The sequence below is a fragment of the Amblyomma mixtum genome, chromosome 5 (genome assembly GCF_055824585.1).
Source record: "Amblyomma mixtum isolate Tamu chromosome 5, ASM5582458v1, whole genome shotgun sequence".
NCBI lineage: Eukaryota > Metazoa > Arthropoda > Arachnida > Ixodida > Ixodidae > Amblyomma > Amblyomma mixtum.
Window position 1 is genome coordinate 57719523 of NC_143016.1, and position 13577 is coordinate 57733099.

Consider the following 13577-nt stretch of genomic DNA (forward strand, 5'->3'; position numbering starts at 1 on the left):
TAACGCCAGTGAACACAACGAACGCCGAAGGCCTATGGCTTTTTAATTTTTTTTTAATTGGTTTTTGAGGAAAGGAAATGGCGCAGTAACTGTCTCACATATCTCGGCGGACACCTGAACCGCGCCGTAAGGGAAGGGAGGAAGGTGGGAGTGAAAGAAGAAAGAGAGAAATAGGTGCCGTAGTGGAGGTCTCCGGAATAATTTCGACCACCTGGGGATCTTTAACGTGCACTGACATCGCACAGCACACGGGCGCCTCTTGCGTTTCGCCTCCATCGAAACGCGGCCGCCGCAGTCGGGTTCGAACCCGGGTACTCCGGCTCGGTAGACGAGCGCCTTACCACTGAGCCACCGCGGCGGGTATGGCTTCAGCGCCGCGTTTCTGGCACAACGTTGTCAATGCCAACGCATGCAGCGCACACCTGTCACTACCGCCACTTAGCTTAAAGCACGGTTGAGGTGCCCGCTAATCCAAGGGGGAAGTTAGGCGCCTTCCCTTTGGTTCAGGTGCCCTTTGAGATGTGGACATCTCGCCCTCACCTCACGCTACATATATCCTGGCATAGCAGAGCTAAGCCACTGCCAATTTTTTGTTTACGAGAAAGCATAAAGGAGCTCGTGCTGCTGAAAACCGGGCGCTGGGCGTCGTCCTGCGTCAGTTAGAAAAAATCCTAGGACACATTAAAAAACAGAATATAGAAGAAAATCAATGAACAACAGCTGCCATTGGGGTTCGAACCCAGGCCTTTCACGTACCAGACGGGTACACAACGCAAGTGCCACTGAAGGCCTTTTATTTTCTTTATTACCTGAAGACCAATCCTGCTGGGCTACCGAATGCTTTACGTAGGTCGGGGCGTGGTAGAGAGGCGCCTAGTGAACACGTTGGGATGTGTATGACTTAGTAACGTGTGCTTGGGATGTTATAGTAGTTAAAAAAATATAAATATGCTAATTAGGCGTCATAAAGTGCGCGGAATGAAAAGACAGAGTTATGGAGCTTCATTGTACTGAAACAAATGGTATGTATGTGTATAGTGACGTGGAATGCCGTGTAGTGTAGCTTTGATGACGACTGATGATTGGTAACCAGTAATGTGATCGGTAATTGTGATTGCAATCGACGACCGTGGTCGGTAATGCGATTGTGGATTGGTAATCGGTGAGGAATAAGATAGAAAAGACATAAAAAGTGGAAAAAGGAGGAAAAGGTGTTATCTAGTGTACGCTTAAGGGGAAGGTTAAACGTCTTCCTAATTTTTTTTGTAGGTGCGCCGACTCCATATAACTAGAAAATCAAAGCTACTCTGCTTTTGAAGCCGAGGAAGATGACGTGTAACTGAACATATTCACGTGCGCTCGCACTCTGCGGTCAAAGAAGAAGCTTTTCTGGGAGCGTTCAGACGTCCTTCTCGAGCCTTGCCCACCTAATCTGTTAACAACGCTTGGACCAGCTTGGCCAGAGGTGCTCCTGCATCTACATCTTGAGGATGGACATAATCATCCCCAGGCGGCTGCTGACAAAAGACCTGTTAACCAGCGAGTCCTTCGACTGCTACGAGGCCTTCGGACACGGCATGTTCCAGTGGCGGCTGCTGATCCTCTGCACCCTTGCAGCTTTCTTGATGAACATCAACGATCTCGTCTTCTCGCTGATTTCCCGAGACGTGGAGCATTGGTGCAAGCAGCCGGCAACCTCTAACATCTCGGAAGTCGCGTGGAGGAACGCAGCCGTGTCCGCGGTCGTCGGCGGGCAGTTGAGCCGATGTCACCTCTACAAGCACCCTGAAGACCCCGACAACACGGAGAGTGTACCTTGCCAGGAGTGGGAATACGACGACGAGCAAACAAGGACGAGCATCGTGAGTGAGTGGAACCTCGTCTGCGAAAGACGGCTACTCGTGGCGGTAATTGTTGCTGTCCACGACGCCGGTGCATGTCTCTTCACGGTTGCTGCTGGATCCATCGCAGACGCCATAGGCCGTAAGCCCGTCCTTCTGGCTGGCGTTACTCTGCTCGTAGTCTCCACAGTGGCTGGCTGCCTGTGCAGAACCTTCCTGATGCTAACCACCATCGGGTTCTTCAGCTCGGGCAGCGCGGGCGTGGTCATGACCCTCTCCGCCGTGAGTCTCTTCGAAGTCACCATCCACGACAATAGGCCACTCCACATTGTCGTCGCTATAACGGCCGGCCTTCTGTTGTCTGACTTATATTACGACAGCTTTGTGCCTGTCAAGCTATGGTGGGCACTGAAGCAGGCCATTTTTCTTCTGCCTACTGTGCTCTCGATGGCGTTCTTCTGCATCGTCAGCGAGTCACCTCGCTGGCTAGTTTCGAAGGCGCGACTTGGGAGCGCCGAGGCTGTTATGTTGTCTGCCGCCGAGGCTAACCACTTTCCGTACGCGCACACTGCATCCATGATACACAAACTAAAGGCCGACGTCGCCGTGAACGCTGAACGCCTGCGTGCCATCGACGAAGACGTGCTCAGTGGATGCTCCGTTCAGCGACGAGTAATCATAATGAGTGCTTCGTGTTTTTCTATCATGTACACCGCATTTGTAAATATATATACTCAGGATGAGCGCGAAAAGCTTTGGTTTAGCCTTGCGACGGTAGTCGTGAATTCAATTGGCTGCGCATTGATGTACCCGATGCTTAGAAGGTTAACCATGCAGACTCTCATCACAACGTGCTTTGCAGTGCTTGCAACTCTTCAGTGCCTGCAGGGCATTGCTGCCGGTGCGGAACTGAAGATTGTGATTGCGGCATTTATCTTAGTCTCTCAGGCAATATTCGTAACCGTCGCTGTTCTAAGCTTCACCTATGTCCTTGAACTCTTCCCGACAGCCGTTCGCGGAACTGGCATCTGTTGGGCTTACGCGTGTGGTCGCTTGGGAGTTCTTGCTGCCTTCGCCGCTCTTGCATTGCAGCAAATCGGGCGCGTGGACTTGGCGTACGCCACTGCCGGACTACTGCTTTTCGCTTCGATGACTGCCCAGCGTGGCCTGCCTCGTGCTACTAGTGTAGAGTGCGCGAGAGAGGCGGCCAGGAGACACTCTACCATATCTCAGCGCAGCATAGAACACATGAAGAGAAGCCTCGACTCTCATCTTCAAGATACAACAAGAAGCAAGGCCAGCTCAGAGAGTCGGTCATCAGGGTCACTTCGCGGTCGTCTTCGGGAAAGCCATTCACAAGACAGCGGACTCTGAAAGAAAAAAACTGCCATTATTTTTTTTTATTCCTTAACTGTATGCTTTACCTTTTGCAAACTAGGTCAGACTTTACTAATTATCTTTTTTTAACAAATCCGCGTAAATTTTTGTATTCATATAGCCCTTTGTTCGCTTGTACGTCGTAAATGCTCATTCTGCACTAGTGATTACTGAGATCCTAAAATAAATAGAGCAGTAGTTTTTAGCGAATATTTGTTTACCAACAGGCCCAGCCGTGTGTTAACCAGCGATGTGTTGACGCTGGATTGAGTGTTTATCAAACTTGCGGGGAAAAATTACTGAGATGAGGGAAGCACAATTCACTAGCCACAAATATTACTGCTTCAGTCGCCGTCTAAACATGGCAATTTATATAGGTAATGTCATAAAAAATGGAAGCCGCAATGGGTTTAAAGTGAGCGTTACAGCGATTGTTATTTTTATGTCTTGATTAGTCTTGGTTTTTGTTGACGTTACAAAGTATAAAGACCGGTGATTTTGACGTGAATGCGGAGTAATCTCTGATGTATTCCCATGTAGCACAAAATGGGCTACGAAGTGCGGTCCCGTGTAAGTTCAGTGTGGGATGCCCATGTGGGCCCCAGTGGGACCAATGTGAGTTTTGCAACGCGAGCCCCAGTCGGCTTCAACTGGGCTGCCCACAAATGCTCCAATGGTTACCATCAGGGACCGGTGCAGGTAGCCCATGTGGGGATGCCCACATCTCGCCTGCGTTGCCTGATGCGGGTAGCCAACCCAGCTTACCTATCGGTCCTGTTTTGGTGAGATGTGGGTAACCCCTCTGGACGAACGTTAGATCTTAATCTCAGTTATCGCCTCAAAAACCGACATGGGACCCATGAGCGTTCTAAAGGGGCAAGCCCAATTGCGGTCTTCCCGCATTGTCCCCACAGGGAGCCGATATGGATGCTTCAATGGCAGAGCCAGCTCCAAACGCCCCCATTGAACCCTCAAAGCTTAAATGACATGCACCAGTTTTTTAAATGTCAGCCTGACCTGAGCAACCCACCGAAATTTTCTTTGTAAGCTCGGGGGCCATGCCAGTAAGCTAAGTGGGCTGCCGACAATGAGCCCTTGTTGAATCTTGTGCAGACAGCGCACCTTATTGGGCGTTGCACGGATAGCCGGTGCTTGTGTTACGAACTGCAATGACGTTTGGAGAGTCTCAGGCACTCCAGTGAATCGTGGCAAGTAGGAACAGCCATTCCTGCGCATGGCCTGATTATTTTACACAATTTAATTGAGTGGGACTGCCAGAAGCATGTAAATTGAAGGTATTGAGTAAAAATGCGCGTAATACAAATTTGTGATTTGAATAAATACATGCATAACACGATGGGGCGAAACGGGGGTTAAGCCCCGCTGTAGCCAATGTAGGTCCGCCCGCGGCAATGCATCGACTGCCGCATTTGGGTTTGCGGTGTTGTTTCTCGCATAGCACCCGCATTTGTGTTGCATCTGCCCAAAACACCCCGACAAAGGACTGATGAGGGCAGCTTGTGGGTACGCCCCCTTTGCAGCCCCTGTAAGGTCGATGTGAGATCTTAGTGGTTTTTGTGTGCAGCCCTAATTAGGCTTAACGAGGTCTTTTTGCACAGAGCCCACATTACGTTCCACCTGCCCTCAAGTACCCGACAAGACACTGATGTGGGGAACATGTGGGCAAGCCCGTTTCCCAGCCACGCCAGGGCCTATGTGAGACCTTCAGCTGTTTTGTGTAGGCAGCCCCATTTGGGCTAGCAGTGGTTTTCCAAGCGTAGAGCCCACATTGATGTTCGATATGCGTTGAAGTCCCTTACAAGGAACTGATGTGGGCTAGATGTCGGAATATAGCATGAGGTAGCCATAGCAACACCGATACAGGACCTATGCAGAATCAACAGCGCAAGCTCAATCCGCCTTTTTCACGACGCGACTGCGCATGCGCCCATCCCCTGGCGGCGGTGTCGCGAAACATACTGGAAGTGTAAACAAACCGGCTTCCTACGCGGCGGGATGCTTTGCTGCAGGCTTCGGGCGCTTAGCACGACGCATTTGGCGATGCCTACGACATGTGTTGCATACGGCTGCAATGCCCAATATGTAAAGGGAAGCAAAGTCGAATTTTTTCGCTCTCCGAATGCTTCCCGGGACCGCCTTCGACGCGAAGCGTGGATAAAAGCAGTTCGCCGGCTCGACGATCGTGGCCGCCCTTGGGCACCGTCAAGAACGTCAAAACTGAGCGGGAATCACTTTGTGACAGGTACGGACGAGGTACCGCGGTTAAATGCGTGTGCAGTCTATCACGAAATCTTTCATTCGTGGGCAGGAAGCTCTCGGCACCGCGGCACCCATACTTCCGGTCGCTGATCTCAAGATCGCGATTTCGATGCACACCACGACAGCCGCATTTCAGTGGAGGCGAAATACAAAAGCACTAGTGTGCTGTGTATGTCAATGCACGTGAAATAAGTCCAAGTCGCATATATTAATACGGAGCCCTCCACTGAAGCGTTCCACACAGTCCATGTGTCAGTTGTTCAAATCAACGTATAATTACCATGGCGTGCGCTCATCGAAGACAACTGTTTTTCAAGAAACAAGCAAAGGTGCCCTGCGGCGGCAGCCTCACACGCTTCCAGTTCGTCACCAAAAATGGCTTTAGGTTTGTAACCCGGTAGGGCAAAAAGTGAATCGGGTATATTTAAGTCACCTCCAAAAGTTTTGCAGCACGCACATCCGTACGGATCCCCACGGACGGGCGGATGGTGGAACTGAAGACAAAAATAGAGGACAATCGAGACAAAAATGTGGCCATTTCATCTGTTCCTACATTAAAACGCTGCAAACTGGAATCGCACACCAGCAAGCACATACGAATTTGCACATTCAATATCGCGACTGTATGCCGATCGGCCTCCATGAAACTAGGCTGCGGCACGATACGATAAAGCTAAGCAGCACTACTGCCAATAAATGGGAAATGATCGGGGATATTTCATCGAACATTACGCTCCGAATGTAGCCTTCATCTTTGAAGCGGCGGCCCTTGCTTAGCTGGCGATCGCATCGCATGCCGGATGATCGGAGATACTGAAGAATTTGCTCTTCGGTTGGCACAGCAGCCTGCCTCGGACTTCGCACCACGCCATCAGTCAGACGTAGAAACCCTCCAGATACCAGGTGCTGCCCAGGACACGCCATCGTCGACAGATTCCAACAAAACGTGCTCCGCAGCGGCACTCAGTCCGGTCGGGTTGTGCGCGCAGTACCCTTCCAGTGAGCTTCCAGCGTTGTACGCTGAGGTGGCAGCACAGGAAAATGAAAAAGGCCGATTCAGGCTGGCTCTCTCATTCCCTACAGGGGAACATCGCAGGCACTCCAAGGACTGCCCCTGCCCCAGTTGCTCATGTGGGACCCACGAGGGACCCCCCATTGTGAGCTACAATCATTTAGCGCCGAACCCCTTGTCGGAACCTCAATTGCGAGGAAGACAAGCGTAGAAAAATGAGGGCCTTGTTATTACCCTGGCTTATCCCCCGTCGTGGGTACGTGCCATGCCACCAAGGTAAAAACAACAACATTCATATGAAGGAAGGTGGGTGTCACTGAATGCACAACTTCGCTGCGATGGCAGGTGCGATGGCCTATCGTGTCCTGCCCGTCACAACCACCGTGACTTTACCAGCAAGTTACAGACAATCGACCTGTGACTCGCATATACTCACAATCCGTTGGCCACCTGAGTGAGTCTTGTTTTGGGGAGGATGGCGTCTCATCTACGATTGGAACCTCACTACGCCAACACGTGGCGTATAGCGACGATAGTGTGAGTGCAGAATACGTGACCGTAGCTATCGGTTCTCCTGAATTATTACCACAAATTGCAATATGCTGATATGCTTGCTCCCCTGCCTGGCCGTCGACACAGCCGGAGCTGTTGGCCATTCGGGACGAATTAAGCATCCTGTGTCCATTATTGTCATCTAGAAGCCACCTTGAAATCCTCACAGACTCCTAAGGCGCCATCGATAGTCTTCGGTGTGTTCTGAATACCGACTTATTGGTAGTACAGGTAATTCAGGACACAACTGAAAAATTTAAAACGATGGATTCGTCCATATGGCCTCCCCACACAACCCTCAGAGGATGGAGCAAGTCCCGAATCAGCTTTTTCAGGTCTTCTTCAAGAGGCCCAACCTTTCCGGAGAGAATACTCCTCCAAGAAAAAGAAAACCCCCGGCGCGCCATTGAGCACTTCCCCTAACGTGTGGCACCGACCTACCTGGCGGCCTTGCGCTTTGGGAAGAGGTCTTGCTTTGAAGGTTACGCCTCCGTGTCGCCCTCGCGCTAGCGGTAACCAAATCGTGGCCGGCACAGCATTATGCTCTCTAGTACTAGAGGCCCTAAAGATGGCAACAGTAGATGCTGTCATCACATTTATCGGTGGAAATATTCCAAGAGCCAAGGTTCTAGCGGCCTTTGGTCTAACTCGAAGCCGTAACACTCTCCGCCGGCTGAGAGAAGTTATCCGGCGTTGCGTTTCCTCTGTTGGCCGAGCAGCATAGCAAGTAAACAAAAAAAAAAGCTTCGGAAACTAAATGACTCGTAAAGAAGCATGAAAATCTGTTGAGTAATGGCTCGGGAGGTTGTTCCCACTGAATAAACTGGTCATCAGTTACGTTAGTGTACGTTATATGAGCATATAGGAATGTACTGAGCCAAAATTAGACATGTCCAATGATCTGTTTTGATTTTATAGAGAGAATCAACTACAGAAGTGACCCTAAATCTAGTCTTCTAGGACAGTGCGTCATAAAAAAGTTATTTGTTTAAATTGTGTCATATAGTTATGGTTCAGTCGAAAGGGTATAAAGTATAAAGATAAAAATCACATGAGCAGGTAGGCGCTATTTATATTGGTCGCTGAGAAAACTGTGCCGAAACCTAATCGAGCACGATCTAGTCTCTTTCAATTACCTGATGCACATGCCTTTGGACTGCAGCTTGCACAGCACCAACATTACTTTTCCTATTTGAAAGCGCCATATCCGCATAATCAACTAATCGAATATCTTAGACGGGAGTAAAGTAGATTTGATCCTCTGCACGCGTGTGTGTTTTCAGCATATGACTGCAGTTCGCTTTACAAGCACGACGGTATTATAAAAGGAGCACCTCTGGGGCATATCAGGAGGGACGTGATGACTACACTAGAAAAGTGGTCTACTAGAAAGAAGCATGAGCTGTATCATCCAGTTATTCCTTTCAGGATTCGTTCATTTTCGTCCTTATTATCAGCAGCTGCTGCCTCTCAGCCGATGATTATTGATGTTTACAAAGAATGTCCTTTGTCAGCTCAGTTGTCGAACGCATCTCTGGCGAAATGAAAAGAGGGAAAAGATTGGATTTATTAAGCGCACAGCACGCACTTACCATTTTTACAAGAGCTGTCGTACCCTCTTTAATCCGCTGACTTTCCTCGTTTTCATCAAAACCATATGCGAGTACTGCGAGTTCGCAAGCAGCGCTGCCAGTTTTGCCAGTGCACACTCCACGAACCGACAGCACTCTGATATCGCTTTAGCTGCCCGTGCATGCGGCTGGAACAATAACGCATAGTGAACTCTTAACGCCAGCAAAACGTAAGAGAATATGATTATTATGCAAGACGGATCCTAGTTTCAGTAAAGAAAAGGTAAATAGGCTAGTGGGGATTTATGTAATGTGACGCCAACACTATTAGCGATCAGGACCGTCTACTTCTGTTGCTTTTTATTGAGAGCTGAAATAAATAAATAAAAGTGCAGCCGCAAAACAGTCGTCATTTATCATACGTCCTTTGGGAAATTAACCTGAGAAACAGGAAGGGTAGAACGTCCATTGCTGATACAAAAACACAACTACAGCTACCGTTCTTCCCTACGATGTAGAAAACAAGTACACTCGGGTTCAGCTTCAAAAGAAGCATACTACACGACCACTAGAAGCTGATCCCAAAACAGAAAGCACACGTGCGCTTTCAGTGCTGCTTTCTTGAGCCAAAGCGCTGAAAAATTACTCGACCTCTTCCTACCACAAGCCCCATTCCTCGCATCTTACTAGCGTGAGTTTCATAGCAGTTGTCTGTAGCACCGCACGGAACCATTACGTAAACCTTGAAATATAACGTTCCCAGCCCTACATGAAGAATTTGTTTTGAGCCAAAGATGGCTTCCCTTTGCTAGCTTCCCGTGCTTACCCAGACAAGAAAAGGGGATTAAAAATCACTCCACCAACTTCGTTCCCAACGCGCGCAGAAATGCTACCAATCTTAGAATGCGAACAGAAGGAAAAATTATTCTCTTGGCTGGCTCTCCCGTACTGCATTTGCCGTACGCCGCGACGTGCAGTGGATTTCAACCAAAACACGGTACAGGTACAAGCATGGCCGTGCTGCGGTCGACAATATAACAGATAAGGGAACCTTCTTACTTTAAGTAGTACTTCGGTTTGGGCTAGTAGGTTCTTAGCCAAGGTTGATTCTGAAGACGGCGCAAAAGGGACAAGCACAAGGAAGGAACAAGACCCGTTGTTTTCTTGTGCCCTGCCCCGTTGTGTCGAGTTGTGTTTTGTGCCATCCTTGTCCCTTTTGCGCAGTCCTCAGGCTCAGCCTCAGGTTCTTGCTTTATTTCACGAGAGCATTAATATTGGGATTAAAAAACGATTATTAAGTTTTGTACAGTATGAAAAAGATCAATTCATTGTTTGGAAATAAGCATGCTATTTATTTCACTGTGTAGGTTAATACTCCTAGGCGAAGAATTACTCCTTGCATTTTGAAGCCACGCAGTTAGCACTTCAAATGATGCGTTCATTGAAAAAGCGCTCATGTGGATAGAGCACCGTTCGACTGATGGTTCCTTACTTCCACACGTCTGCTCTCTTACTCTCTGCTATTGTTTCTTGCTTCTCTGTGAGGCAGATAAAGGGCAAATTGTTTTTCTCCGCTCGAAAGAAATTAGCTGATGTATGGGTAGCAGTGCGCAGAAGAGCAGAAAACAAACTGTTGTCGTCGCCAGAAGTAGAGAAACACGTTACTGAGGTCGCACCTCAGGAGTAGTTCAGCAAATTCTTTTTTCATAATGCCACACAAATGGTAGACAGACGGGAAAATGCACTACCACGCGCTTCACAGAACAGAAATACACGGTAAAAGGACTGTGCATTCCTGTTTAAAGATCCACTGTTGCTGTGCTGGTCATTTATTTTTGAGAGGGCTCCTGGAGTGTTTAGATTCAGGTATAAGACTACCCGCACAATAACTTAACTGAGACACACGAGGTTAAGAAGTGAGGATCAAAAGGAGTCAGCCAGGATTACACCGCGCTGAATGACAACGAACTACTGTGCTTAGACCGGTGGTTCTTGCAGTACAGACCAATTTGGTTTTTGCCACAGGTGTTTTCTGTGTTTCACAAATGTCTTTCTACATCTGCCTCTCCTCCCTGTTTATATTGCACGATTCTTCCTTAAAGTTCTGCTCTACATCATTGTTGGTGTCCGTTCTCTTCACTTTCCTATGATTTCCGCGCTTAATAACCATTACTGAAGCTAAATAATGCGCACAGCACATCCCCCTTTCCCGTAGGGAACGATTTGCAACGCAAGCCGCCTCCTGAGTCTCTATTTTTTTTTGATGACTGGCAGTGACTAATGTTTTCTGCCACTAATTATATGGCGGGCATTGTGTTATCAGAGCTGTTATACTGAGTCTCCAAATCTATTTAGCAATGACCTAGAGCAATTTATATCACTGGATCTATTTATTGTACTCTTAAATCTCAATAACCGTTTTTTTTTCTATAGTTTCGTTCAGCCGCTGTAATTGCTTTGCCCCAAATAGCTTATGAGCAGTTTTGACCCAGTTTTTACTCTAGCACAGCCCTGGCTAAACGCACTGCGACTCTAGCCCCGAGAGGGGGCCGAGAACATTTGACATAATATTTGCCATTCTCCCGTGCACCAATGGCCACATTTCACGGCCCATTTAATAATGCGATTGATGCTGACTTTAGGTTCAGTAATTACGTGACAGACGAATAGGCTGAAGCATTGGCAAAAATAGATTGTTCCTTGAGGCCTAGTCGAGGGCAGGGATGTGCGGTAATTTTTTTTCAGATTGCTGTAAAAATTTTCTATTTAATAAGAGTTTCCGGTCAGCGATAACGCGTAGGGTTATCCTCCAAGAACTCAATAACCGCGTGTCTCCGAAGCAGATTCCAGACAAAAAAAAACAACATAAAAGTACTAAGACAATGGACTCAACTACTCGCCTGAGTGGTTGAGTGGCTGCGATATTTGGCAGCTTACAACGAGTCCGCGGTTTCAATAGTGGCTGCGATGCCCACAATATGATGACAGGTCGTCTACTGGGATTTCAGTGTACGTTAATGAACTCTCGATAATTGAAACTGAGCCTGTTTATGGCCCTCTCTTACCGCGAAGTGCAATACATAGGCCACAGTTCAGCTTTGGCAGGTTAAAATCATAAATTAAATGATGGTCAGATTGGATTAGACTGAAATCTAACGTTCGACGAAAACTCGTCTGGTCGGGAAGAAGATTCATGAATTCAATAGAAGGAACGCCGACCAAAAGGTTGTTGTTTAATATGAAGAAGACGTTTCGACTTCCATACGGAAGCCTTGATCACTCTCTGTAACAAGACAGGTTGTGGACAGTCGAAGTGGACGGGCCACGCGCACCGAGATTTTTGTGAGGCAGCAGCCTTGATAACTTCTTTTGATGCGACAGCTCTCGTTGGCGGGACATGAGGCTCACCTTGTAGTTAGCATGTAACTGGATGCTGGCGAAGTCGTCCGGACACTGGTGCTCGAGGCGGCGACGAGCAAAGAAGACTTTGTTCTGCAGGTGCCTGATGGAGTCTTTGCAATCTAGGATCCTGGCTTGAAGCAGTTGCCGTTCCTCTCTTGATACCACGCTGTGGCCAAAGGCCGTGCCAACAGGTCGTAGCGGACGGAGGGATCTCGGAATAAGGCTCCTAGCCTTGCATATGAGGTTAATCTCCAGATGGGCTTTAAAAGCAGAGAGTCGCATGGATAGCGAAACGTACTTGCGCACTTGAGTGATGAAAGGTTGGCCATACGGCCGTCGTAGGGTGATGAAATCTAACGTTCGACGAAAACTCGTCTGGTCGGGAAGAAGATTCATGAATTCAATAGAAGGAACGCCGACCAAAAGGTTGTGGTTTAATATGAAGAAGACGTTTCGACTTCCATACGGAAACCTTGATCACTCTCAAGTGATCAAGGTTTCGGTATGGAAGTCGAAACGTCTTCTTCATATTAAACAACAACCTTTTGGTGGGCGTTCCTTCTATTGAATTCATTGGTTTAGACTGCGTCAAAGAGGCACTGCTGCATGGAGCACCTGCGCCGACCAAGAAATGAGCGAGAAACATCCGCATTTTAGCACGCACTTCTTCCAGAGTGTTCATTGTAGACTGGAGTGATTGGAGCGACTAAGAGGTCATGTTGTTAACAAGCGCTCCTGAGCAGCCATATATTTGCACTGGAGAGCGTATGGGCCGCCCTCCGTTACAGACGATGATGGAGCGGTTATTCTCTTTTTTTTAGAGCGCAGCTCTTTGGCGTCCGTTCCTGGGTTTCGCGTCGTCGTCGGCGTCGTCGTCGGCCTCGTAACCAGCTCCGCCCCCCTTTCATCCCCCCAGCGCTAGCAGCGACCGACTGATACCGCTGGATGCCGCTGACGCCGCTAGAGAGTCAAGATAACGTGACTGCATAGAACACCGTCGCCGCCATGCAGAAAGAGGAGGAAAGGGTCCCCCCCCCCCCCCTGTTCTTGTGTGGCGGATAGGGTGCTCTTCAGTTGCCGACGCGCCGGTTATTTCACGTAGGCCCCGGCACGTCGACGAATACGTGACCACCTTCCCACGGCTAGACCTGGTTCTTAGCGCTGCGGAAGCGAGGGTATCATATTGTTTGTGTCGGCATCGGCGGCGTTGTCCCTGAAACCAACTCCGCAGCTGGGGTTGACTCACTATCGAAAAGGTGAAACAGCTTATTTGCTGCGCTCAAATTTCGCATTAGGAAGTAACGTAATCGTCGGTAATTTTTTTTTTGAACTACTCAGACTTTAACTCTCATGTCCTGGAGTGTTTATTTCACGAAAAAAAAAAATGTATGGTCATCAAAAGGAAAACCTGGGGTACCATACGCAGAAAAGTATTTTCGCGCCTCGACTTCGCGCGGAGCCTCTTCCGTTCAGTAAACAGCCTAGAGGTGTTGCACGTAAAGTTACGGGATGCCCATTCGCCTCTTCACGTGTGGGTGGCTA

General features: G+C 48.6%; 1 protein-coding gene across 1 annotated transcript; it reads left to right on the plus strand.

Moving 5' to 3' along the window:
• Positions 1–1490: 1490 nt before the first annotated feature.
• On the plus strand, positions 1491–4885 carry LOC149342295 (solute carrier family 22 member 7-like). The gene is made up of 2 exons (XM_089546779.1): positions 1491–2513; positions 4838–4885. Exons 1-2 carry the CDS (start codon positions 1491–1493, stop codon positions 4883–4885), a joined length of 1071 nt encoding a protein of 356 aa, XP_089402905.1.
• The last annotated feature ends 8692 nt before the right edge of the window (positions 4886–13577 follow it).

What these genes read in the sequence shown, in the direction of transcription:
- LOC149342295 (XM_089546779.1), top strand. Translation starts at nt 1,491, where the DNA reads ATGGACATAATCATCCCCAGGCGGCTGCTGACAAAAGACCTGTTAACC. An exon ending in GATGCTCCGTTCAGCGACGA is followed by an intron (nt 2,514 to 4,837) that starts GTAATCATAATG and finishes CTTTTTGCACAG; the next exon opens with AGCCCACATTACGTTCCACC.